This window comes from Halichoerus grypus, chromosome 11, assembly GCF_964656455.1.
Source record: "Halichoerus grypus chromosome 11, mHalGry1.hap1.1, whole genome shotgun sequence".
NCBI classification, from domain to species: domain Eukaryota; kingdom Metazoa; phylum Chordata; class Mammalia; order Carnivora; family Phocidae; genus Halichoerus; species Halichoerus grypus.
The window spans coordinates 53,407,752-53,430,382 of record NC_135722.1 but is presented as its reverse complement, the minus strand read 5'-3'; the positions used below and the strand labels follow the sequence as shown (position 1 = coordinate 53,430,382).

General features: G+C 40.7%; 2 protein-coding genes and 1 long non-coding RNA gene across 4 annotated transcripts in view; 2 read left to right on the top strand and 1 right to left on the bottom strand.

The window, feature by feature from the left end:
* KCNE3 (potassium voltage-gated channel subfamily E regulatory subunit 3) overlaps positions 1 to 18,389 on the top strand; it is a 34,279-nt gene extending 15,890 nt beyond the window's left edge. Inside the window, exon 3 of one of the 2 annotated variants that reach the window (XR_013442465.1) lies at positions 14,374 to 18,389. The gene's annotated coding sequence lies outside the window, so the exon portion shown is untranslated. Of the gene's footprint in view, positions 1 to 2,786; positions 13,522 to 14,373 lie in introns of those variants that run through there. The other variant, XR_013442466.1, reaches the window with a different exon arrangement.
* The window catches only part of PGM2L1 (phosphoglucomutase 2 like 1), a 99,670-nt gene that overhangs the window by 6,210 nt on the left and 70,829 nt on the right, over positions 1 to 22,631 (top strand). Inside the window, exon 2 of the mRNA XM_078058546.1 lies at positions 14,374 to 14,450. Coding sequence (XP_077914672.1) covers positions 14,374 to 14,450 — 77 coding nt within the window. The remainder of the gene's footprint in view (positions 1 to 14,373; positions 14,451 to 22,631) is intronic.
* LOC144379447 (uncharacterized) overlaps positions 1 to 22,631 on the bottom strand; it is a 59,359-nt gene that overhangs the window by 24,989 nt on the left and 11,739 nt on the right. The gene's annotated exons all lie outside the window — the stretch shown is intronic.

Below are 22,631 nucleotides of genomic sequence, written 5' to 3'. Positions count from 1 at the left end.
GACTTTTATTTCTGGGCTTTTCGGCCCCGTGTCAAAGGAAAACTGACAAAAGAGAGGAACAAAGTGCTCAGAGAGCCCATGAATGTGAACGCAAACTCCCAGGAGTGGATATGGCGGTGCTCTGCCCAGATCTTTCACATAACCCAGCTACTGGGAGAGTGGCTGACAGCAACCAGCTGCGTCCCTCATTGTATGCTGCCCCGAGTCACAGGTAACTGTTTCACCCAAGACTAGGACCCCTCCTGGAGGGGGCTCACAACCAATGACACTGATGCAGGGATACAAAGGTCTGGTTCCATGGCATCAATTTGGGACAACTCAGGTGCCATGTCAACTCCAGAACTCCCCGTTAGGATCAGCTGAGGCTTCAGCTGCAACCACGCTGTGAGTTAGCTTCTCCCTCTGTCCACTCCTGCTTCCTCACTTCCTTACTGGGGTACTCCCCTCAAAACCCGCATGCCACTCTCCATCTCGGTCTATTTCCAAAGGAACCAATCTTTCCCTCAAGATCTGTGCCCTAGCTCTGAGCCAGTAATGATAGAGGAATGGGAGGACAGAATATAGATGGAGGCAGTTAGTGGTTCTAACAAAACCAAAGAGAAGACAAGACAGTGATGGAGACTGGCAGTTCACTGAGTAAGAACTAGAGAGCTAGAGAAAACAGCGTTATGTTCATTGAATATGAACTAGCCACTAGAGGGCCCAGCACGACAGGTCTATAGCTCTGTTGCTACGTTAGAGCAAAATTCTAATTTTGCTCTTCACTTGGCAGACACCTAGCATAACTGTGTGCACTAGGGGATAACGTTGTTTTCCCAATGACCCAGCACTTCCTGTCCTTTTACCTGTTTCGTGGACATCAGGTCCATCCTAACCTGTTGCAGTACCCTATTACCAAGCCCTCTGTGCCACTACATACAGATGTACTCCCATAAATCAAGATTTCCAAAGCCGGTGTTTTTTCCACCCACTGCTCATTGTTCCCAAGGGTTCAGAAGATCTGAAATGTGGAATTCCAAACAGTTGGTTGTGAAAATTCACCCAGGAATAGGTAGAATCAGCAACATAATCTGACTAGTGCTATCCTTTCCCCAAACCCCTCTACTTCCCCAGTTTGCAGTAAAGGTAAGACATGCAGGCTTCGATGTGAAATATAGTGGCCAAGGGAGAAATAGGTTACAGGAGTCTTCACAGAAGATGAAAAAGTTTGAGAACATGGTATAATTGAATGAATTAATCAATTAATTTTTTTTCTGCTGTGGGCTTAGTAAAAAGACATAGGAAATTTTCCTCTGTACCCTTTTTGGAAGGACGGTTAGTCCTTTGTAGGTTGGGAGGCTTTCTTTACCTCAGGGGAACACATTTAGAGGTCTCTGTTTCCAACCTATACATTCTTGAAGGGAATGTTTGGGAGGGGGAAGCAAAGCCAGGAGGATGGAGAGGTTGTGGGGACCCACACTTGGCTCTCTCCCAGTATCTCTGGCAGTGATGACTACAAGGACACCTGGGGAATGAACACAAGCCATGGCTTTGGGAGCCATGCAGGAGCTCTTAGTGGCCAGGTATAGAATAGGAATAGATGCCTTGAGCAACCGGGCCAGATACCTCTGACTGCAACACACCTGCTTGCACCAGGAGCTACGACTACAACGGGCTGAAGACACCTGCCCAGGTTTCCCGGGTTGGGTAAGCCCTGAGGTCTCTGCATCCCCACAAAAGCTCTGAAATTTTATGTCCCACCAACCTGGTAGGTGGGAGTGAACCTAAATTTAATTTGGTTTGAATTAGAGAAATTAAAACTTGATTTGATTTAGAAAAAAGTAAAGAAATCTAATGTTCTTGCATTTGTTATTGAACAAATCAAATGAGTTCTAATAGTTGGTGTTCTGATATCACAATAGCCAGTCTAGTGTGGTTAATAAAAAGGTTAATAAAAAGATAGTAATAATCTTTTGAGAGATTACCATGTGTTAAGCAATGCATTATTTCATTGAATCCTCACAATAACTTATGAGGTGGGCTGAGACAGAGAAGTACAGCCCTAGGTCACATGGCTAGTAAATGGTAGAACCAGGTTTGTTGGACTCCATGTCTATCCAACTTCTATAGCCACTCATTCCCTGCCACCTAGCCACGTGTTCACTGACATCTGGTCCATCACTCCCTAATTCAGTTAGCCAGATAGTCACTCAGACAACAAATGGTATTAATGCAGTTCTTCTGTTACTGGAAGAGTGAGATAGATCTACTAGTAGTTGGAAGAACAAAAGAATCTTAGAATTACAGAATGTTTGCACTGGCAGCTGGTCTAGTGGGAAAAGCAAGAGCTTTAGAGTCCAGTGGACTAGCCTGGAATCCTGGCTCTGCTATTCACTCCCCATGTGAACCTGAGTAATTTATTTGACCTCTTTCAACCTCAGCTTCCATATCTGTGTATCACAAATAATAATACACACACATTCTCACTAGACTGATGTGAAGATGAGAGATAATATTAGAGATAATCTCTCTCTCTCTCTCTAAACACACATACACACACTCATGGGATCAGCTACATAATTTATGGGGCCTAGTGCAGAATGAAAATGCAGAGCTCCTTGTTTAAATATTATGACGAATTTCAAGATGGTGATAGCAGATGGTGACGGCTGATTAAACCAAGCATGGGGCCCTTCTAAGGTCAGGACCCTGATGGCATGCCAGGGCATGGCACAGAGTCAGTGTGCAATAAATCCTAGTCCTTTGTTTCTCTCTAGATCATTGATTTCAAATCTCTCCTTTTGCAGAGGAGGAAACTGAAGTCCAAAGATGATGAAAAATGCAAATTAGTGGCAGAGCCGGGACCACAACCCAGACTTCCTCTATTACCAGTCAGTAGTCTTTCCCTCAGCATTTCCCAAGTGTGTTCTGTACAGTAATAGATATTCCATGGATAAAAGTTTCTATCAGGAAGCAAGTTTACATCCCATTGATCGCCAGGGTTGATTCGGCTGATCTGGCTGGCTAGGCGGGTGTCCCCTTCCTCCCTCACCGCTCCATGTGCGTCCCTCCCGAAGCTGCGCGCTCGGTCGAAGAGGACGACCTTCCCCGATAGAGGAGGACCGTTCTTCGGTCAAGGGTATACGAGTAGCTGCGCTCCCCTGCTAGAACCTCCAAACAAGCTCTCAAGGAAGCAGGTTTACAAAACATTGGATTAAGGTTAAATAGACATCTTTTTCAGAGCTCTTCAGAGACTTTTCTATGAGCAACGTCCGTCTCCAAGACAAGGATATAATATGGAACATTCCCCCAAAGTACTGATATGGAATCCCTTCTCAAGAGCATGTTAGAACTCTTTTGGAAATGCTGTTCAACACAGTGCTGCAGAGCAGTGGAAGTTTCCATGGATTTTGATCTGTGGGGTGTGGTCATTCTTATTCTAAATTAGAAACAAATATATTCCTTCCATTAGGTCTTTCTGTCGGCATCTCTGCCCTGGCTGATTTGTGAGCCTGAGGATATAAAAATAATGAGAACCACACACTCCAGGAAGAGCATACTTGTTTAGAGTCACCCAGTTGCATTCAAAAGGCACATCCACTCTGCCCCTCTCCCAGGAGCAGGAACATACAGACAAAACATACACCATGACCCCAAAATTCTTTCCATTCTGAGTAATCTGCTCACAGCCACCACATTATAAAAGTAACAGCTAACGTCCCATATGACCATACACAAGAAGCCAGGAAGTCATGATTCTCATCTTAGCTCCTCCAGCTATTAGCCATTTGACCTAGATGGCTAATTCATCTGCTCATCCCATTACTTTTATTGAAAACCTTCTTGAGTCAAATCAATTTCTCCCTTCTTTGACCTACCACACATTTATATTTTGTCTGTAGCATTCTCTCCCCCTCCCCAGGCCTTTGAGAATGTCTCTGAAACACAGTTTGAGAATTAGCAGACTAGATGATCTCTATAGTTCCTCTCAGCTCTGTTACTCTGTGATTCAAATTTGTATATAGTTTTGCAAGCTCTTGCCTCTACCTCTTGACAAAGTTATCCTAGCTCCTTGAGAAATGTTCCTCTTAATTTCTGGAAGACCCAGAGAATGATTCTCACATGCTGTGTTGTTGAGATGTCAGGTGACATTGATCCTTCAGGAGTCCACAGTACAGAGAACCCATTATACGGATCGTGCAGAGGAAAGACTACCTTTCTCCCCTGATCATGCTATACTTTGTCACATGGGCTTTCAATAAGTATTATTTATGCCCTTTGACTCGGAGTTTTTAGTGAAGCAGCTTTTCTATATTTTGCTGATTCCTCCTCACCCCCACTCCCTTCCACAAATTACTAAGCATGTGCCAACAGTGGGGGGTAGAGGTAGGGCTTCATCGAGGCCAGGAAACCAGTCTATGATATGTTGAACTTAGACTCACTCCTCTTTGATTTTGAAAAGTCTATTCTGGACCCACATTGCCTATCTCCTCACTTTCCTTAGGATAAATTCCCTCTCAGGAGAGACCTAAAGCCCTCATGAAAAATAGACTTATGGTAAGTTGGACCAACTAGCAGACCCCCCGCTGAGCAGGGAGCCCAACGCGGGGCTCAGGTCAGGACCCTGGGACCATGACCTGGGCCAAAGGCAGACGCTCAATTGACTGAGCCACCCAGGTGCCCCTCCAACAGGCATGTTTTAATAGCCTCTATTGTATATTAATACTGTGTCAAGCTTAGTACAATAGAGAAAAATCCTTAGGGAGCTCAAGGCAGGTTAGCAATAAAATATCCCTCACCCTTGGGTAGCTCAGAGGAGACTTGAAGACTTTTCTCATGCTAATCACTGGATTCTCCAAGGACAAGGGAGGTTTTAGTAGAATTGGCCTTGGAAGTTACCAGAGAGACCTTGAAATTGATCTGGTAGCCTATCGGGTGGCAAAAGGGCATGCTCCACCCCCAGGAGCCTGCCAGCCAAGATTCAGGATTCACCAAGAGGCAGGCCCAACACCTGTTGCGGCTCCTGGATCAGACTCAAAATTTGAGAGACAAGGGAGGGAAGAGGAAGGACTGGGAAAAAGGGATTTATAGCTAGAAAGGTAAGACAGTGGGCTTTTCAGAACCATGCCAAAATTCATCCCAACCTAATCACCTAGCAAGAGAGATAGTGTCAGTGGTGGAAAGAACACCAGGCCTGACATCTAAGCTCTGTCTCTAACTCCCTGGCTGACCTTTGTCATTCAATGCCCCCCTGGGCCTGTGCTCCTTAGCTATGATCTGCAGAACTAGGCCAGACATTCTTTAATGTTCTTCCATTTGAACAGTCTAAGATTTTAACAGCTTCCCTAAATTAATCTTGGAAGAGTCTGCAGAGAGGCATGAAAGGGAGAGGGTGTAGAATGAAAAGAATTTCCAGTAAACCCAGGAATAACATAATATAATATACACAAAATAACAACATAACATAACACAATACAACAAGCATTATGATAAGCAGTAGAGTGTAGGAATGGGGACTAGTAACATCTCAAAAGTGGAGCTAAATTCATGATCAAGACATCCAGGGCATCGAAATGTGACTCTGTTCTATCTTTATATATAGGTGCAGATGATCTGGGAAGGAAAATAGCTCCCCTGTCAGCTGGTTCTAAAATATCTAATATTCATATACATTCCAGCAACACATGAACCCCCCATGTTACCAAAGCCAGTAAGATGGAGCTGTCCGTGTCCTTTACTGAACCCTTCCGTTTTCTCTTACAAAACCAAGCCCTTTCTACTCCCTTTTAAGTCTGCCTTTGCTGTTTATGTTCACTTAGATAAAAATGCTGGGTGGGGGAGCATACCATGGGATTTCTCTCAGGTCTGATATTTTAGGATTCTCAGAGCAGCAGGGTTCCATGCTCCCTTCTCATTTATTTCTCCTATTGAGCTAAGCACCACAGTTAAAAATCAAAAACAAAAACCTGCAGTCAAGGGGATGCCATAACTAGCAGCCAATGAGAAGAAGGCTCCATAATCCGCAGGCCTTCAGATACTGTACCCTCCAGGCTAACCCCTCCCAGAGAGGATCAGGTTTTCTCTTGGGGTTTCTTCCTTTTCGAATTAAGCGCCACTGAGGGCTACGGTCCAGAAACACAAACTCTTCACCTAGTCTCTGGAAGACAAACAGGTCTGGGGAGATTGTATGACCTGCAGGGAGACCTGCAGGGAGAGTGCTCTGGGTTCCCTGGGAGAGCAGGCTAAAGCGAAGGGAAAGGGTGCAGTGTCTACGAGGACACAAGAGCAGCCACAGGAGGGCCGTGCAGCCTAAAGAAATAACTCTGTTTGGCAGCAGACCCAATTCCAGGACATGCCACGGGCCTATAGGTAGGGAGTCTGCTAACTCACTTTTGCCCTTTAGATTTCAGCTTAAACATTCTTTCCTCTGGGAAGCAGGGTGCCACACACAGCTGTGCAGGTTGCATACTGCACATAACTAGGGTGTGCCAATTGCAGCATAGATATTACAGATTTATATATTTTTATTACAATTTTCTGGCAGTTGGCAGTTAAGTATTTTGAGGAAAGGGCACCTTTTTTCCTGATTCACAGACAGGTACCATACAGGCCGGCAGTGACCCTGCTGTGGAGCTTTTCCTAACTCAGATCGGGTTTACTCTCACCTGCTTCAGAAGGACCCTATACTCCCCCTGTGTTTGCATTTACCACACTTTATTCTAATTGCCTGTTTACTGGTCTGTTTTCACACTGTTTTATCAGTTTCATGACAGAGAGACTGTGTCTTGTTCCACACTGTACCCTGGGCCCGAGAATGGTGCTTGGCTCTAGCACCATCTTATTTATTGATTGGTATTTATTGAACATCCTGGATTCAAGACCTTGCTCTACCTCTTACATACTATGTGTCTTTAGTTGGTCTTGTAAGAGAAAACGGAAGGGTTCAGTAAAGGACACGGACAGCTCCATCTTCCTGGCTTTGGTAACTTAATAACAGGTCACTTCACCCTGTTATCCTTGATACAAAACATCATGTCTACCATAAAGGATCATTGTAAGAAGCAATTTTTTTTTTTTTTTTAAGAGAGACAGCACGTGCATGCAAGTGTGCGTGGGGGCGGGCAGAAGGAGAGGGAGAGGGAGAATCTTAAGCAGGCTCCACGCCCAGCATGGAGCCTGATGTGGGGCTCAATCTGATGACCCTGAGATCATGACCTGAGCTGAAATCAAGAGTCGGATGCTTAACTGACTGAGCCACCCAGGTGCCCCATGAAAAGCAATTTAAAAGTACCACTTAGTAAACTGTAAAAATACTAAGCAGCAGAAGTAAGGGGCTGGTTCAGGAGAGCTGGACCTATGAGGGGCCCAGGACCGGGAGTAGCCTTATCTCTGAACACAGTAAGGAGTCACTGCCAACAGAAAACGAAGATTTCTGGGTCAAGCAATACTTTTTCATTATGCAGCAAAGGCCATGGCTACCACTAGCTTCTGACTCCATCTCAGTTTTGCTATCTGAGAAGGACTGAACCCCTTCTTCTTAATCCCAATTTGCAAAATCTCCCTTTGCCCTGGCTTGAGTGACACATTACTTCTGTGCCAAGGGTGAGGAATACTATGATTTCTAGCCCCTATGGGAACCACATGATTAGAGTGGGGGAATCAGGGTTCAAACAGAAGGGAGGTTACTGTCCCAAGATGAAAAGATGGGGTGTCAGCCACCCAAAACAATAGATGTCCACTACAGTTTTCTAAAGATCATTCCCACACTGAGACCTGAAATGCGAACATTTGCATTCACTAGGCTTTGGTTTGGGTTCTGCTCCTCTAGGCTCATTTTTTCATATACCTTCTCTGAGTTCCTTATAACAGCAGAAGGGTGAGAAGAGCAGGGAGAGAGACAGGCAACGAAGTAAAAATCATAGTCCACTTTCCTCCACAAACATTCAACAAATAATCAGAGGAGCGAGCTCTAAGTCTAGAAAGCTTAGTTCCCTTTAGAGAACTGGTAATACTGACTTCACCTGCTCAACATCAGATCTGAAAATCCTCTGTGCTTTGGCCAGGTTGGGGCTCAAATGACAATGTTACCGAATTGGAATACTATTCAGCTAGTCCGACCACTTTCACTTTCTGTTCTGTAGCATTCCTTTCTGGTCTCCTTTCTTTTTTTTTTTAAAGATTTTATTTATTTATTAGAGAGAGAATGAGAGAGAGCACATGAGAGGGGGGAGGGTCAGAGGGAGAAGCAGACTCCCTGCCGAGCAGGGAGCCCAATGCGGGACTCGATCCAGGGACTCCAGGATCATGACCTGAGCCGAAGGCAGTTGCTTAACCAACTGAGCCACCCAGGCGCCCTCTGGTCTCCTTTCAAATACAGTTGACCCTTGAACAACACAGGGGTTAGGGGCACTCACACCCTACCCCGTCAAAAATCTGAGTATAACTTTGATTTCCCCAAAACCTAACTACTAAAAGCCTATTGTTGACCAGAAGCCTTACTGATAACATAAACAGTCAATTAGCACATTGTTAGTACATTATATGTATTATATACTGTATTCTTACAATAAAGTAAGCTACAAAAAAGAAAAAATGTTATTAAGAAAATCGTAAGGAAGAAAAAATACATTTATAGTACTGTACTGTATTTACTGAAGAAAATCTGCATATAAGTTGGACCCATGCTTGTTCATACCCGTGTTGTTCGAGTCAACTGTAGTCTAACACATACAGGTTGGAGATGGAGAAATCAGTCTCAGAGAGGGACTATTTCTAAATAACACCATATACTAAAAGGCAGTTAATGGTCAAACCAAGATCAGACTTCATGTCATCTGACACTTGTTTTTCCCATTAATACCACTTTGTTTATCTGAACATTTACAACCTGAAATATGAGCTATCCTTTAATCTCACCCTTTTTCCATTCTTTTGTCTCTCTGGGTCACCTATTCAAATGCTTTCTCTAGGTCAGTTTTATTATATCACTGTTCAGTCACCTCTAGGTCCCAGTCAACTGCCGTCATCTTATCCTTAGCTGTCAGGAATAAAATTCTAAGACCAGAGGGAACCCTTCACCTCTCCCAACTACGCAGCATTCCCTACACTACTCCTCAAGGTGAACACACCATTTAAACAAACTAGACTTGTGGCAAATTTTCAGGCATCATCTTGGCTAACTTCTACTTATCTCTCAGCTATCCATTTAGGTCACTTTATTTCAGGAAGTGAAATATATTTTATTTGGTCTCTCTCCTCAGTCTGGGTCAGAAGTACCTCCTACAAGCACCCACTGTATCCCAAACTTTCCCCAACAAAATATTCATCCCCCTGGACAGTAACTGCCTCCTTACTTTGTCTCAAATTCCCCATTCCACTGTAATTTCAGTGAGAGCAAAAACCATCCTGGTTTCCCTGTACTATTATTTTCCCCAGGGCCCAGCAAAGAGCCTAGCACATGGCAAATGCTGCATTAATATTTACTGAATTAATGACTAGAACTCTGACTCCATGATTCCTAATTATTTTCATAATAGTGATCAGATAGACAAAAAGTTGTGAATACTTTATAGTTGAACATATTATGTATATGTTAAAGACTTATGTTAAAAGAAGTCCTTATACCAGCTATCATTATAATGAAAATTTTCTCTGCTCCTAACATGGAGATGCAAAAAAAAAAAAAAAATCAGCAGTCCATCCACAAAAGTTTCCAAGATTCTTAAATATTTAGAAGGGTCCTGCTATTGCCACAGGCAAGCATTATCACCAGAGTCAAACACTGCCTTTTTGACATTACCCTCACCTCAAGGGCAGGCTGGACTCTCTGCTTCTGGTGTCTTCCTTAGTCTACTTGGTGTCCACATATTGAGTTCTCACTGTGAGTCAGTACCTGTTCTAAGTTAGTACACACATTATCTCATTAAATTCTTACAACAACCCTAGGAGGAAGGTTCTATTTTCATTACCTTTTCACAATGGGAATGCCAAGACACAGGGAGGTTCTGTGACTTGCCCAAAGCTACTGAGAGGTGAACCTAGGATTCAAACCCAGCTTTTGCTCTTAATCATTATACTATAAGATTTTCTTTCTAGTACCTCTTTGACGATAACCTTCTTACTTAGACTGGCCTCCGCCTGCTCTCCAAACACATCTTGGATTTCCCAACTCCATGCATCTAGAATATCATTCTATTAAGAATTCAAAGGAGCCTTATAGATTATCTTATCAAATACTCCTATGTTATCAATAACAAAGTAGTAATATGTGTCATGGAAAGAATACCAGCATTGGAACAAGAAAAGCCTAAAGCCAAAGCTTGGCTGTTTCAGTTATCTAGGGCTGTGTAACAAATCACTTCATAACACAGCAGTTGGAACAATAGCAATTTACTACTTCTCACATTTATGTGGGTCAGCTGGGCAGTTCCTCTTCTGGTTTCACCCGAGCTCACTCATAGGGCTGCATTCAGCTGGAGAGTCTATGGGGGCTAGAAAGCTTTTCATGACCTCACTTACATGTCTGGCTTTGCTTGGGCGCTTTCCATGTGGCCTTTCAACCTCCAGATATATGGTGGTCTTGGTGACAGGAGCTGAAAATAATTTGTGGCCATATTTAATCTACCTCACTTCCTCGTTGGTTGACCTTGGGCAATTTACTTTTTCTCTCCTGAGATCAGTTTCCTATCTGGGAAACTGTGAAAGTAATCCCAATTGTCTCAGGTTCTCCTAAGTATTAGATGAAATGATACATGCCAAGTATCTAACAAACTCCTTGTCATACGACAACTATTTATCCAATGTTAGTTTCCCTTGCTCTAAATCATAGTTACTTGACATATCTAGGGCCTGGAGTGAACCCTTCCTCCCACTCCCCACAGTCTCTGTATAGTCTGCTTAAATCCTATAGTTCAATTAAATGCAATTCTACTCTCATTTTCTTTACAAAAATTTCCAAAATCACTAGCCTTCAATAACTGTCTATATTAGGAAATTCCAAAGTTCTGTGTATAAATGAACGGTTCTCAGCCTTTTGTTCATATCCCCATAGAAACACTTAGTAAAGTTACATGTTAAATGACTTATTGTTATGCACAATTTATCATTTCTGGCTAGCTGGATATAATTCTACCCCTCTCTCCCCAGCTTAAGAAAGCATATGGAAATGTGGATATCTTTATTATCCTTATAATCTGCTCAAATATATTTTATAAAGGCAAATCATTTACAAAATTTGCTTCATTATCAACAAATTACTTGCAATTACTGGTCTAAATCACTCATTTGACACTAAGCACATGCTCCTTGTGTTTAAATCTTTTTAAGGATATATCCTGTCTTCCTAACTAGATTTAAAACACTAATAAAATGAAAGACCTTGATATATATACATACACACTTATAAATATATGCATATATATATTTATCTTGTGGTTCTATCATAGTGTACTAAACATAACAGAAGGGCAATACATATTTCCCATATACTCCCTGTTGAGGTTTATGTCAACAATGAGCATGAAGCAGCTTGGAACAGTGGGAAAGAAAACTGTATAGAAACACAGGCTCCAAGTTTATGTGCTGGCTCTAGGGTTCTGGACCAAGAAGTTACTTATCCCTTGAGCTTCTGTGCTACAATGGGAGAAAACACTGGATGAAGAGAATGGGGGCTCTCAGGTACGCAAAACTCACTCTCTTAGACCAGTGGGTCTCAAAGTGTGTTTGGGGGTCACTTTTTATCAAACTGCACAGGCCTGATCCTTCCCTTCCCTTACTCACTGATATATCCTGGAATGGGAAGGCAAGAGAGAAATTTGGGAATGTTCTCCTGGTGAGAACTGCTACAGCATCAGACTTTGAGTTTATTCAGTGTAGTTAACTCTAATAGTTTTATGCAGTTGCAGGGAGAAAGAATCTTTCTCCATATCTCCATAATTATTCTGCGTACTGAGAGTATTTTTATTAAATTGAACCAAGTTACTGTTTTCTCAAAGTAGGTTTCTCATCTCTAGGGGCCTGGAGAGGGAAACATAGATTCACAGGTATCATTCAGTCTACAGCCTACGTAAAAAACCAACCTTGCCAAATTCCTAACCATATAATCATTTCCTTCAGTGCTTTTCTTTCTTATCACAGTCAACTCAAAAAAGTCCTTACATTGATATGAGTTTGCTTAATGCCTGGAAGACAGCACAATGTTTGCTGTTTAACTAATCTCCAGCTGCATTGAGAGCTGTTCTCTCTGTGATAATTCACACTAACAGGTTGTTATGGTTATATTTATACCTACCACAGTAGGAGACACCAGAAGGTGCTGAATAAGTGCTTTTGGATTGACTAGAATGACCTGTACACATCTTGGTTGTTTTCCAGAGCAGTGGAGAAAACCGGATAATTTACTCCACCTCTGGCTCTTAGCAGCTCAGAGAGGTCTCTTATGAAAAAGAAAGAGGGTAAAACCTTAGGGAGGTTGTTAGCAATTTAGCATTTCTGAGCCAGGTGGGAGCGTCTAATTTCTCACTAAAGAGAGCAGCTTGATCTCCAGGGTGTGGCAACAACAAAGCTACTGCTAATAAAGGGCCCTCACATTTGTTTAGCCTTTTATAGGTTACAAGATGCTTTCATATCTCCCATCTCGCTGGAGCTCCGAGCAACCTTGTCAGGCAGATGTTATTAACCTTCATTTTATAGAAGCAGCAGCTAAGGCATAGGTGGCTTATATGACATGACCAAAGTCACACAACTAGAAAATGGCACAGCCAGAACAAGTACCAAGATACTCCTCATTGAATTAATCATTAATCATTTTCAAGACAGGAAAGAAACTTCACATAAAATAGTTTAAGCAGGAGGGGCGCCTGGGTGGCTCAGTCGTTAAGCGTCTGCCTTCGGCTCAGGTCATGATCTCAGGGTCCTGGGGTCGAGCCCTACATCGGGCTCCCTGCTCCGCGGGAAGCCTGCTTCTCCCTCTCCCACTCCCCCTGCTTTTGTTCCCTCTCTCGCTATATCTCTGTCAAATAAATAATTAAAATCTTAAAAAAAAAAATAGTTTAAGCAGGAAATAAACTTTTGACTTACATATAGCTAGGAAAGCATAGAAGATATTGTGGTTATCTCCCCAAGATCTGTTCCCTTTGCTCTTGGTATCTCCCCTATTTCCTTCCTCATTATCCAGGCTCCCCCTCCATCCCAACTGTGGCACCATGTGCTTTTGAGGAAACTGACCTACTCCTGATCGGAAGAGAAAGGTTTATGCTCAGGTTTACACTTGTCAGCATAATCCTACTTCCTGGCCATAGTTATTGGTTCAAGGATGGGCATGTGATACTATATGGCCCAATGAGAAGCAAGGAGAGGTTTGTTGAGAGTTTCAGGAAAAGAAATTTACTGAATTTTCTGAGAAAGTACCTGGAAGCAACTGCCTCCCACCAGATGTTAGGGAATGGATACAACTGCCTTTTTATAACTATGTAGAAATCCAGACCCTAAAATGAAGCTGACACTGTGTATGGCAAACAGGGTCTATGATACATTATTCAACTACTAGATCAACTAATTCTGAAGCACAACCTATCTCGGGACTTTGCAGTTTCGTAGGCCATGGGCTACCTTAGTATACTTCGTGGCAAGTAACAGAAAACTCAACTCAAATTGGTCTAGACATGAATGGGCTTCCTGTTATTTGCCTGTTTGCCATGGAGTATACTAAGGTAATGAAGGAATGGAAGGGGGAGCTTGAGAAACAAGGGCTTTGGAGGCTGGAATTCAGATCTCCATGGCATCGGGACTTTCCCTCTTCATCTTGCACTCTCTCTCTCATTCTCTTCTACGGCAAACATGCCTCTTCCACCATGTTGCAAGTAAATGATCATCTGCCACTTCAGTGTATCAACTGGTGTGCTAACAGGAAAGAGGCCTTTCAGATTTAATAATCTGAGGAGAGTCTAATAAAGAGATTATATACAAAAATATGGGTAGAGGGGCGCCTGGGTGGCTCAGTCGTTAAGCGTCTGCCTTCGGCTCAGGTCATGATCCCAGGGTCCTGGGCTCCAGCCCCACATCAGGCTCTCTGCTTGGCGGGAGGCCTGCTTCTCCCTCTCCCACTACCCCCTGCTGTGTTCCCTCTCTCGCTATCTCTCTGTCAAATAAATAAATAAAATCTTTAAATTAAAAAAAATATATATATGGGTAGAAATACCACAAAGGATAATGTAGGGCCTCAGAGCTAGACACACTTGATGAGGAGATGTTACCTCTCTGAATGAGGGATGAGGGAAAGGTAGCAGCTACTAGAATCAGAAACCAAAAGGCCTTTGTGGAGAGAATCACCCGACATCAATTATGTCAAAGGATCAATCAGATTGCCTTCCAACCTCAATCTCTTCCTTCTTTCAGTTACCTGCTGGTGTTCCCCAATGACCAACCAGACTGAAATCGGAAGAGAAGGAAGCCTGTGGAAGCACTCCATACAGGTCAGCCTTCTGAGGCACAGTGGGCTGTAGACGAGTGGAGGATAGATTTAGAAGGGCATAAGGAAGACATCCAGTACAATAAAGTTAGCAACCTCTGCAGAATGACAGCATTTTTTAAAATTAAGTAATCTCTATGCCCAACATGGGGCTTCAACTCACACCTCCAAGGTCAAGAGTTGCATGCTCTACCAACTGAGCCAGCCAGGTGCCCCTAGAGCATTTATTTTTAAGTTATCTGAATGTCAATACCAGTAAAAGGAGTCTGGCCCTATTTGGGGCAGTGGCTGACTTCTTGGGCCAACTGAATGAACATACAAATAATTCCTTACTCTCAACAAATACTCTGTAGAAGAGTGTATCAAGGAGAGTTTTATTATAAAACATAATACCACCATGAATGAGCAGAATACTTAGATCTTACCTGGTTTTCCACTGACATTTTATTTTACTTTAATTCAATTAATTAACATATAGTGTATTATTAGTTTCAAAGGCAGAATTCAGTGATTCATCAGTCGTATATAACACCCAGTGCTCATTACATCAGGTGCCCTCCTTAATGCCCATCACCCAGCTACCCCAGCTCCCCACCCACCTCCCCTCCAGCAACTCTGTTTGTTTCCTATAGCTAAGAGTCTCTTATGGCTTGTTTCCCTCTCTGATTTCATCTTATTTTGTTTTCCCCCCCCTTCCTCTGTGGTCTTCTGTTTTGTGTCTTAAATTCCACATATGAGTGAAATCATATAATTGTCTTTCTCTGATTGGCTTATTTTGCTTAGCATAATACCCTCTAGTTCCATTCCACTGACCTTTTTAATTGATGCAAGTTAAATACAAGGCTAGGGCTATCATAAAGCATCTCAGATCAGTGTAGCAGTGTTATGATGGGCAATCACATTATTATTGTCATTGCTATTATTATCATTATAGATTATAGCAGTATCTTTATTGCTGCTAAAACAAAGTATTATTATTATTACTAAATTATAGCTTAATGGTTAGAAAAAAGGACTTTTGCTCATAACAGCAAAAGCTGAAAACTTAAATTTTCTTGTTATGTTCTCACAATGGAATATTAACCAAGAATGAAAGTAGTGACAGCAAAGTTTTAATAACATAGAAAATCCCAGAAGATAATATAGATTATTAAAATCTTTTTATAAAAATAAGAAATAAGTAAAACAGTGTAAGTGGTAAAACACCTTCTCCCCAAAAGCAATTATAAAAACAAAATATAGGTGTCTTTGGGGCACCTGGGTGCCTCAGTCAGTTAAGCATCTGACTCTTGATCTCAGCTCAGGTCTTGATCTCAGGGTCATGAGTTCAAGCCTTGGGTTTGGGTTCCACGCTGGATGTGGAGCCTACTTAAAAAAAAAAGAAGGTGGGTGTCTTAAGGGGGAAGCAAGGGGATGGGATAGGGATAGAGAACATAAAAAAATGTAAGTTGTCTGTTCTTAGTTTAGGAGGTAGGTTCATGATGTTCATTTTATTAGTAATGATAGATAATTAAATAAATAAATGAATATGATTAGGGCTCTGCGCTGGACCAATGATGAGAGTGTTTCTATCATAAACTGATGATTATATTTAATTCAGTACTCTCTACTTAGGAACAACAACATTCTTCACCAAGAATAATGTTCATAACAGCTTTATCTTTAATAGCAAAAAAAACCCCTGAAAATAACACAAATGTCTAACCCAAATAACATTAACTGAAGTCGGTGAATGATTAAACAAAACTGGCACATCTGTATAGTGGAATACTACTCAGCAATGAAAAGAAACAAACTAGTAATAAACACAATAATCTGGATGGATATCAAGGGCATTTTGCTTAGTGAAAAAAATACTAGTTTCAAAAGGCTACTCACTGCATGATTCCATTTAATAACATTCTCAAAAATGACAAAACTATAAGATGTGGATGCCAAGGGGCAGATATATAAAGGAGTAGCATTAGGGAGTTCCTTTGTGGTTATGGAACAGTTTTGCATCTTGAATGTGGTGGTGTTTACACAAATATACACATAAGATAAAACTGCATAAAACTACACACACACACACCAAAAAACCAAGTATATTATAAAGATATAGTACTCTAAGCATGGTGGTACAGACACATGAATGGACAAAAAAGATCAATGGAATGGAAAAGAGAGACCAGTTATGGATCCAAATACAAACAGAAATTAAGTATCTAATAAGATGACATTTCTAGGGCGCCTGGGTGGCTCAGTTGGTTAAGCGACTGCCTTCGGCTCAGGTCATGATCCTGGAGTCCCGGGATCGAGTCCCGCATCGGGCTCCCTGCTCAGCAGGGAGTCTGCTTCTCCCTCTTCCCGCTCCCCACTCTTGTGCTCTCTCTCTCTCTCACTCTCTCTCTCAAATAAATAAATAAAATCTTTAAAAAAAAAAAAAAAAAAAAAAAGAAAGATGACATTTCTAATCAGTGACAAAGAAAAAAAAAGATGGGTTTATTTAATAAAAATTATCTGACCTAAATAGATCAGAGATATTATAAGTAAAAAAAAAAAAAAAAAAAGGAAAATGATTAAAGTGCTACAAGAAAGCATGAGATAACTTTTCTTAAATAATCAAGGAGAGCGGCTCAGTCAGTTAAGCATCTGCCTTTGGCTCAGGTCATGATCCCGGTCCTGGGATTGAGTCCCATGTCGGGCTCCCTGCTCAGCGAGGAGTCTGCTTCTCCTTCTCCCTCTGCCCCTCCCCACTGCTTGTGTTCTCTCTCTCTTGTGCATTCTCTCAAATAAATAAAATTAAAAAAAAATAATCAAGGAGAAATTCAGAAAACATAAAATATTTATATAGATGACTACATAAAAATTAAAAATACCACACATGAAATAATACAATAAACAAAGTAAAAAAGATAAATGACAAGCTGGAAAATACGCTTGCAAAACATACAACAGACAAAAAATTGATTTCCTTGAGATATAAAGAGCTCCTACAATAAGAGAAAACCAATATAAAAATGGGAAAAGACATGAACGAAAGTTAATAACAATAACAAACTAAAACACAGCTGCAAAGTATATAATATGATATGAAATCTCATTCACAATTTTATTTTTTAAAGATTTTATTTATTTATTTATTTATTTGACACAGAGAGAGAGAGAGAGAGAGAGAGTGTGCACAAGCAGGCAGAGGGAGGGGGAGAAGCAGGCTCCCCACTGAGTGGAGAGGCCGATGACCTGAGCCAAAGGCAGATGCTTAACCAACTGAGCTACCCAGGTGCCCCTCATTCACAATTTTAAAGATATAAATTCTCTCTGTCAAATGGATAGATAAAATCTTTTTTAAAAAAAGATATAAATTTTAAAACTTTAAAAAAGTTTTACAATAAATTTTATCGACCAAGGTTTATTGAGAAAAAAAAGGAAATAATTAACAGCTTAGAAGGTCAGAGACCCTAAAGCTTACAGGTAATTATCATCTCATTCCTATGTTTATTCATTCAAAAACTCACAATACTTAGCATCTGTACATGCCAGGCATTATTGGTGCTGAATATGCAGCAGTGAACAAAATAGATAAAAACCCCTGTGCTCATAAAGCTCATATGCATTCAGGTAAGGAATAGAGAGGCATGCTGAGAGCCAGCTTTGGGTGAAGACAGGAGTAAGATGAGAGAGACAAAGGTAAAATTTACCTATTTCACATCTCTACATACAAATCTCCTCATTCTCAACTGCCTGGCAATATCCTACCCATCTATCTCTGAGTTCATCTCTAATGAATCCTACTTCCTCCCTGACTTCTTCCCACTCACCCTACATTGTAAAAAAATATTTTTACAAATTCTAAAACAGTATATAATATGGTGACAGTTTTTCATTTCCTGCAATGTGTACAATTGTGCCTTGGATGTATCGGATGTTTGGTATATGAATAAATGAATTTTTGTCAAAGGCAGCATGTGGACTATGTAAGCAGTAGAGCTGTTATAAGAGAAAGCAGATGGCTTAGAGGGAGGGGGCAGGAGAACAGATGACCAGGTTGCTGCTGCTCCAAGATGCAAAATATACCTCTAATTAACTGTAATAAATGTGAATCATCAATACCATGTCAGCAAATATGAAATCATTTTCAATAGGCCATAATGTAGCTAAAGGAAATAATGAAATACAGTAAAGAGAGTCATGCACATCCATTTTTGTTTGACTATTTGAAAGCAAAGTATTAATAGGTAAGGCTATAAACACAATGGAAATATATTTAATTAATGGCTAAATGAAAATACTTTATGGTCAAAGAATTGCTTTTTAGGCTTTTCACCACCTTAACTTTAATTAAGTAAAACTCTTTTGAAGTAGAACTTAGTCTTTTTGAAATGAAATATGTCCCCCAGTGCTATTATTATAAAGCTGAAACACAACATCCTTGCCTTGGCATGTCATAAAAGCCACTTCTTTGTGTATACTTGTAATTCAAGCATGCAGTAAAGAGAGATTGCAGAACATTCAGGAATAAAAACCAAGAACAAGTGGGAAAGAAACATAATAAAAAGCCAGGATTATAATGTTCAAATACATGGTGCTGACAGCCTTAATGAATGTACTTTTCAAAGATTACGCATCACCAAAATCCCTTTTCACCAACAGGAGGCCAGGGAAACAGAGGAAGTAACACAAAAGGCAGATTTAGAATAAAGATGTAACATTAATTCAAGTCAGTGATAAATTAGAAAATAGTTCTTGAGAGTTAAATGACTCATAATCAATTTTAAGTGGTAAAATTTTCCAATTCTTATGTAGGGGAACGCACACTGCTCTACCCCTACTTGGAATCAGCAACAAATAAAAAATAATAAAAACATATTTTAAAAATAGAAAAAATATTTTTAAAATGTTTTAAATAAAAAATGGAGTGGTTCTGCATTTGTGATGGGTAAAAACCAGAATCAATTCTTTTTTTATTTTAATTTTAATTAAAAAAAATTTTTTTAAATAGGCTCCATGCCTAGCATGGAGCCCAATGCAGGGCTCAAACTCACGACCCTGAGATCAAGACATGAGCTGAGATCAAGAATTGGACACTTAACCAACTGAGCCACCCAGACGTCCCAAAACTGAAATCAATTCTGAAACTGTCCCTGCGGCAGCTGGAATCCAAGAGGTGGCTGTGCCAGGGTGGAGGTGGACAGAATGAACTGCCAGAAAGGGCATCCTATGTGAGGACCAGTCTTTACCAATGTGTACCAAATTAGGCCAGTTCCAAATCATCAGGCCAGGTCCAACTTGGGCACTTAATCTCAGCTTACCAGTGACCAGGGTCACCTTAGGAGATATGTTCCACAACATCCCTTGGCTGCTCCATGAGCTGGGGACTTGGTAGCTTCTGTACTCTGGAGAGGTCCTGTCAAAGACAGCTGCTAGTCTGTCACCAAATCCCTTCCTCTGAGGTCACCTCAGCAGGATAGGCTCAAGCTGGCTGTGTTCTTCTACTCAAGATATCCTGATAATAGGGAGTGTGGCCAGGGGAGATTTTTATTTAGCTATTAGTTAGATATATTTTCATCATGTTACTTGCCTGCATGATGGATTGGGTGGATCAGTCACTTACTCAGGGGTGGACGAGGGCACCAAACCTGTGCAGTGTGAGAGAGCAAGGGACATTGTGGCTACATAAAACTTTTCTGCCCCACTGGCCTTTAAGTTCTCCATGTCTTACTCTTATACTCCTCATTGTTACACTATTCAGCATCAGGCCTGTATTCCCTACAAAATAACCTAAAATGCTCAGTATATACACATCCACAGAGCCCCCAACTCTCATTGTTCCCTGACCTGAATCCATGTTTCTACACCTGTCTCAACTCTTCCTCCTAGTCTCAGTGCAACAGTCAAAACAATCTCTCCTCCCCATGAGCTCTCCAGTTGTCATGGTAACCAAAAGACAAGTGCAAAGAAAAAAATCACATAACAAGGCTAGATACAAAAGTTGAGCTATCTCCAGGGGACTTGTTGAGAACTACTTCTTTTCATCTTGAATGCATGTAACAAACTACAGTCTGTGTGGTTCTTTTTAACTGTTCACCTTGATTAGTTAAAGAAAGGTGTACGTGTTGGGGGGACTAGCTCAACCTGTTTTAAAGAGGTTTGTTGTCAACCTCTTAAGGCAACTTGCTTTAATTGCCTTAGGTTTTTTTAAATGTCATGAAAAAGCTTCAGAAGTGACTCAAATGTAATTCACTTCAGACAAAAAATACCCCATTTCTTGACAATAAAGAATGCTTTAAGTAAAAGCAGGTTGAACAGCTCCATCCTTGCTTATTTTGCCTTGATTGAGATCAAGCATAGAAACAATTTCTCTAAGTGTTCCACGAGCATATATCATAGGGAAAACAGACTGCTCTTGGGATAGATTTGATACCAAATATTTGAAAAAGTACTTCATGAGATCAATTATTATTTCCTCTGATGTAAAACTCTATGCACTCAAAAATAAGAATTGAGCAACTACTAATTATCATATTAACTCATCTCTCTCAACGTTGATAAATGATGTTTTGATGCCCTCCCCCAGGAAATTTTGATGCCACAGTGCGGCATTCAAGTACCCTAAGATAGTATGTATGGCCTCTCTGTCTCTTGCTCTCTCTTTTGGTATGTAACACACACACATTCTCTCTCTTTTTCTCTCTCCTTCTAATTTTTCCATTTCTCCCTATCTTTAGCAGATATTGTTGGAGCTTCTCCATATGCCAATTCTTCCTATTCTCATGCTGGTAGAGTTCCACTTTTGAGTAGATCCCATCTTCCTGCCCAAGGCTCTCTAGCTCCAGCTCACCGCAGGAGGGAATTATGACTGATCTAAGGCACACATATGGTCTCATTCTCCTTGCCAGGAATTGGTTAGGTAGGTATATAATTTGGAAAATTAGTTGTGAGCAGAAAGCTGCCAAAAACCTCTGTGTTTTTAATTTCAAATTCCATTTGTTCATTATGGGTATATAGGAATGCAACTGAATTTTGTATATTAGCCTTATATCCTGCAACCTTGCTGTAATTGCTTATTAGTTCCAGGAGTTTTTTTTTTTCTCAATTCTCTTGGATTTTCTACATAGATATTCATGTCATTTGCAATCACAGACAGTTTTATGTCTTCCTTACCTATCAGTATACCTTTTATTTCCTTTTTTTATGTTATTGCATTAGCTACGATTTCCAGTACGATGTTGAAAAGGAGTGGTGAAAGGAGACATCCTTGCCTTGTTCCTCATGCTAGGGGGAAAAATTCAAGTTTATCACCATTAAGTATGATGTTAGCTGTAGGTTTTTATAGATATTACCAAATTGAGAAGTTCCCCTCTATTCCTAAGTTTACTGAGAGTTTTTATTATGAATGGGTGTTGGGTTTTGCACAATGTTTTTCCTGCATCTATTTCTATGATCATGTGATCTCTCTTCTTTATCCTGTTGATGTGATGGATTACATTAAATGAATGTTGAACCAGCCTTGCATACCTGGGATAAATCCCACTTGGTTATGGTGTCATGGTGTATAATTTTTTTATATACTGTTGGATTTTATTTGCTAATGCTTTGTTGAAGATTTTCATATCTATGCTCATGAAAGATATTGGTCTACAGTTTTCTTTTCTTGTAATGTCTTTGTCTGGTTTTCGTAATAGGGTAATGCTGGCCTCACAGAATGAGTTAGGAAGTATTCCCTCTGCTTCTATCTTCTGAAATAAATTGTGGAGAACTGGTATAATTTCTTCTTTAAATGTCTGGGAGAACTCACCAGTGAACCCATTTGGGCTTGGTGCTTTCTGTATTGGAAAGTTATTAATTACTGCTTCAATTTCAATTTCCCTAACAGATACAGGGCTTTCAGATTGTCTATACCTTCTTGTGTGACTTTGGCAGATTTTGTCTTTCTAATATATGCATTTAATGCTATAAAATTTCTTCTAAGGACTGTTTACACTATATCCTACAAATTTTGATAACTTGTATTTTCATTTAGTTCAAAACATTTTTAAATTTACCTTGACAAAACCACAATGAGATACCACCTCACACCAGTCAGAATGGCTAAAATTAACAAGTCGCGAAACAACAGATGTTGGCAAGGATGCGGAGAAAGGGGAACCCTCCTACACTGCTGGTGGGAATGGAAGCTGGTGCAGCCACTCTGGAAAACAGTATG